At 44.2% G+C, this 5,370-nt stretch overlaps 1 protein-coding gene across 1 annotated transcript; it reads left to right on the top strand.

Annotated features, from left to right (window-relative positions):
• The first annotated feature begins 207 nt into the window (after positions 1-207).
• LOC136519861 (caffeine synthase 3-like) lies at positions 208-4,109 on the top strand. The gene is made up of 4 exons (XM_066513245.1): positions 208-291; positions 2,865-3,275; positions 3,409-3,654; positions 3,765-4,109. The coding sequence occupies exons 1-4, from the start codon at positions 208-210 to the stop codon at positions 4,107-4,109; spliced, it is 1,086 nt and encodes a 361-aa protein (XP_066369342.1).
• The last annotated feature ends 1,261 nt before the right edge of the window (positions 4,110-5,370 follow it).

The following is a 5,370-nucleotide window of genomic DNA, read 5'->3' as shown; positions in this document are numbered from 1 at the left end:
TTGTCGCCACATGTGTCTGACTCACTAGTACACCTCTCTGCAATCGGAGTTCTACTATAAAGACTAGTAATCCTCAACGTACGTCCGACATGTTGCCTTGCTATCTTTTGGATTTTGGCAACTGCGTGCTGGTTTAGTTTGGAGGTGCAGTGCAGTGCAGCTGCAGCCGTGGTGCGAAAACTGTGTGAGGGAGAGAGAGCGGGCGCCATGGCGGCCGTACTTGTAGTGGAAACTCTGCACATGGTTCCCGGAGACGGAGATACAAGCTACGCTCGCAACTCCACTTTTCAGGTATCTTTTTGGTCTAATTATTATGCTATTTGAATCTGTCTTCTGTCTGTCATTCAAATGTGAGCTAGCTTGCGCACACGGACGCATCAATTAATAACTAAATTTAACGCGAGAAGAGACGGGCAATGGAGAACTTGGTATATCACAGCCCATGCATGGCTCTTTGTTTCATTTCAGAAAGGACCTTCTTCAGGCTTATTCGTATTCCAGTCAAAGCCCCCAAATTTAAGAGAATGTACTCCAACTACACAACTAAAAACAAATTAGTTTTGCAACCAGCGAAAACTAGCTGTAAACATCCCAAAAAAAAATAACTAAGGTGGACATCTTAAGATACCGGCCTCCAAATCGATGATTTTCGGAGACGACGGTCGTCTTAGGACGTCTGTCTCTATAAATAATTTTCGAAGACGAGCATTTTAGCTATGCATTTACAGAGGTGGTCGCTAGGTGTGCCCGACTCCGGAAATGATTTGATCCGGTGTCCTAAAATCATTTTTCTAGTAGTGCACGACAAGCATCGTGTTGTTCGTCGGGGGTCGATGTGTGGACCTCCGGTAGCTTAAGCACTCAAAATACTCAGGGACACGAGATATTTATCCTGAGCCCTACGTCCAGCAGTTTGATGTATTCTTCATGTTAGGAATCACTACGCCAAAACACATAATCACTGCTGGACCATCACTGCCGGTTATGGTGGAGCCGAGACAGTGATAAGAAGATTACTGTCGGTTTGTGACTTCAACTGGCAGTGATAACACATCAGGTAGTGATAGGTAAACAATCACTGCCGGTTCGTGGCTCTATTTGGCATCGGTAGACATGGTACTATCACGACCAGTTGAAGCCACGAACCAGCAGTCATAGGTCCACCCATCACTGCCAGTGTGTGGCGACGAACCGACAGTGATAGTCTGTTTTGCATTAAAAAATTCATAATTTTTTCATAGGACATCGGATTAAGATAAAGTTTATGTCAAAGTTATAGAGTTTAAAGAGAAATAAGACTCTACGGTTGACAACTTTTTGATTTGAGATGGTTTACAAGTTCAAAAGTTCTCAGATCAGATTTGAGATGATTAGCAATGTCGAATGGAGATGAAGTCAATATAAAATTTGGAACATTCGACGCGATCTACGACTATGCAGTTAACAACTTTTTCATTTAAGATCGTTTGAAGTGTCAAATATACAATATAAGATTCAAATTGTGTAATTAAAAATAACAACATCAGCTATGTACTATGTAGTCACGTGTGTTGCATCATATTATTGCCCGTTGTAGACCCAACAGTGATGAGGGTGTCGATTGTCCATGCCAAATCCAACAACAGTGATAGGACGTTTTGACCCGACAGTGATTATAAAATCTAGTGTAGTGAATGCTCAAACCAGAATTATTACAATGGAGGAAATAGAGAGAGAGAGAGAGAGAGAGAGAGAGAGAGAGAGAGAGAGAGAGAGAGAGAGTGGTAGGGGTAGCACTATGTTGATTTAGGGTTCTTGGTGAGATCGTCCAAGTGGGTCTAGGTCCGATCATCCCCTTCTACGAGAGCCCATACCTTCCCTTATATACTGAGGAGGGCATGAGGTACAAAGCTAATGGTTCTGTACCTAGGGCTTCGGTCTTCTTCTTCGTGGCGCCGTCGGTCCTTCTTTGTCCTCTAGTTGCGGGCTGACAAAACCACAACCACTCCCTAACACCTCTGCTGCAGCCTGGCGCTGCCCGCCTAGTGCCGCCTGCCGCATCGGTGCCTTCCCCGGATGAGCCTTCTCCTGGCTTCTTTGACATGCCAGGCTCCTTCTGCCCGAGGGGTTGCCAAGTGGGCCCGGAGTCCCTTACTTTGGGCTCCGACAGATCCTTATCCTAGCGCGTCATGCCCCGGGTGTGACCCTACCAGGGGTGGCCGACAACGCCTCGTGGCTGTGGAATGGGACAACAGTGTAGTGCTTCTGCGCCTATCAAATGACTCTGTATTCCAAAGCTGCCTTCTGGCTTGGCTCTGGATGATTGTTGACTCCGAGCCAAGGTTGGGATGGCCACGAGGGCAGTGGCTTGGTCGGGGCTCCCCTTAGGCAAGGAATCCCCATTGTCTTGGCCAACTCCCCGAACCCCGAGCGATGGCGACTTTGCCTTTCTCAGGCTCACCCCTCTGACATTGAAGACGCACCCGATGAGTGTAGCCCTTGAGCCCCTAGCATATTCGGAGAGTCAGCGGGGGGGGGGGGGGGGGGGGGGGGTGGTGTTAATATAGGACTGTCGCGTTCTTAATGCGGTTCTGGACGGAACTTGAGGCTTCGAACATCAGTTAAGAACTAGTTGTAGCTGCAAGTGAACTGGCTTGCTCGAAACAAGAAGAAACTCTGATCGGAGGGAATAACATATTTGGTATAAGTAGTTTGAAAGTTGCCTCCGAATGATGATTAATAAATATTTTTCTAGATAAAAAAATATTTTTTGCCAATTTGAAAACTAGAATATATGTGTTTTCCGTTGATAATTGTAGAAATATTATTTCCTTTTATCCAGATTACTAATGTGGCCATTTTCCATGCATCTACGCACTATCCAGAGTGGCCTGCAAAGCAAGCTAAAGCCAATGATAGAGGAAGCCGTGGCAAGCCTGCTGAACGACAATGGTGCCACTGCCGACGCATACTGCGGTGGCATTGCGATCGCCGACCTGGGCTGTTCCTCCGGTCCAAACACGCTTGCGCTTGTGTCCACAGCCGTGGACGCCGTCCGCCGCCGCTGCTCGGAGCTCCAGCAGCAGCCACCGGAGCTGTGCATACACCTCAACGACCTCCCAAGCAACGACTTCAACCTGGTCATCAGGAGCCTGGCCACGTACATAAAAACCCAAGAAAGCTTCAGACCTCCTGTCTTAACCAGCATCGTCCCCGGCTCATTTCACGGGCGTCTCTTCAACAAAAGTAGCCTTCATCTAGTGTGCTCGACCGCTAGCTTGCACTGGCTCTCAAAGGTTAGTATATATCTTTATATATATATATATATATATATATATATATATATATATATATATATATATATATATATATATATACGTAGCTTTTTTCTAGATTGCATTAACCGGCCGGAAAATATAACATTAACAGGCACCTGAAGACCTGGTGAGGAACGGAATCCCGTTTTACGACAGGGATGAGGCGGTGAGGCGCGCTCGACGTTCCACAGTCATCAAGGCCTATGCTCGGCAGTTTAACGATGACTTCACACGGATCTTGCACATGCGAGCTCAAGAGATGGTTCCTGGAGGCCGGATGGTTTTCTCCCTTCCTGGGCAGAGTGCCATTCTGTTTTTGGAATTCACAAATGCCATCCTACACGAAATGGCGTCAAAGGTACTGTATATTGTTCGCAAAAAAAAAGGTACACTGTATATGTCAACCATCACGCATATGCAGTTATTACTAGATATAAGTCTATAATATTTGGTGGTGATTATTAACAGGGTTTGATCGATAATGAGAAACTTGACTCTTTCTACATACCATTTTACGGGCCGTCAGAGAAGGAGCTGAGGGAGATAATAGAAGCTGAGGGTTCATTTTCAATCGACAAGATGGCTCTCCATGAATCTCTTGATCAGAATGTCATTCTCGCGCCAGAGACAGCGGCGCGCACAGTTAGAGCTGTAATGGAGCCAATCATAACGCAGCATTTTGGCCCATCTGCAGATGCTATGGACGAGTTCTTAAGGATCACGGAGAAGTTCATCAAGATGTCGCCTCTAGACGAGTTCTCTCCAAGTAAATCCAGCGCTTTCGTTGCTGCGTCCCTCACAAGGAGGACATAATCGACTGCACCGCCGTTTGTTTACAGTGAACAAGAGTGGCAAACTTGCGTATATGTATGTTTGTCAAATCACAGGATTACATGCATGTATAAACTATAACAATGAAATGTTTTGTGGTACAAATTTTAATTAAATCCTGGTGATATAATATCCGGTGTGTTGATCGACTTAGCTTTACGTGCTCAAGTGATATGTTTGAATGTTTCCATGTAATTACTTTGCTTAGGTACTCAAGTGAAATCCAAAGTTTGTAGACATAGTGCATGCAAAAGACGTGAAAATATAATCTTAAGCATGCGATTTGTTAAGAAGTTTAGATTTCACTTGAGTGCATATGTTGAGAATTACATGGAAAAAGAATGATTTTTGGTAGATGTTTTTTATTTTTAGAATACATTTTAGGGCTAAATAGCTTAACTGAAAAGTCAAACATACTACTATGAGAAGAATTTTATTTACAAAACTATAAAGCCTATGATGCTTACAACCAAAATGGATCGTGCTTAGTTTTCAGCATTTATATTTAAAAATTATATTTCTAAAGACTTGTGGGTTCTTCATTTTAGATCGACAAATTTATTAAAAAGCAGTGTAAAAGCTTTGAATGTTTTCTTGGGGAGTATGACTTTCACGTATTCTGAAACGATTTTCATTAAAAAAATCATTTTCCCGTGGATAATTTTTGTAAACTTCATTTTCCCGGTGGATTATTTTAAAACGTAGTTCCACAAGAAAACGGCAATGTTTTTTTTCTGAAATTTAGCAGATAAAAGGGATATTTTTAAAAAATTACAAAATGTATTTAAAATAATAAAAAAGACCTCTTCGGAATCTAGGGTTCGAAGCCATTGGATTAACCCTTGTTTTTAACTGCTAGTGCTGGTAAAGCTACTCTCCATGGAGAGATCATTAACATCTAGCAGACAAAGCTTGGGCCTCTTATCCAAATGTGTCATCACCTTCACTACGTAAAAAACGATTTTTAGCAACGGTTCGAATTTTCTGTAGGGGCGGCTGGTGATGGAGCTGCCCCTATAGTGGCGTGCTCGTGTACCCAGACACCAGCCGCCCCTACAAATGGAACAGCAGGGGCGGCTGGTGTCTGGGTACCCGAGGGGCGGCTGGTGATACGAGCCGCCCCTACAAATGGGGTCTAATTTGTAGGGGTGGCTCAATCACCAGCCGCCCCTGGAGTTGATATTTGTATGGGCGGCTCAATCACCAGCCGCCCCTACAAATGACACACATATAATACAGTTGC

Source organism: Miscanthus floridulus, chromosome 18 (assembly GCF_019320115.1).
Source record: "Miscanthus floridulus cultivar M001 chromosome 18, ASM1932011v1, whole genome shotgun sequence".
Lineage (NCBI taxonomy): Eukaryota > Viridiplantae > Streptophyta > Magnoliopsida > Poales > Poaceae > Miscanthus > Miscanthus floridulus.
The sequence above is the reverse complement of the archived record's forward strand: the minus strand, read 5'-3'. Positions and strand labels throughout refer to the sequence as shown.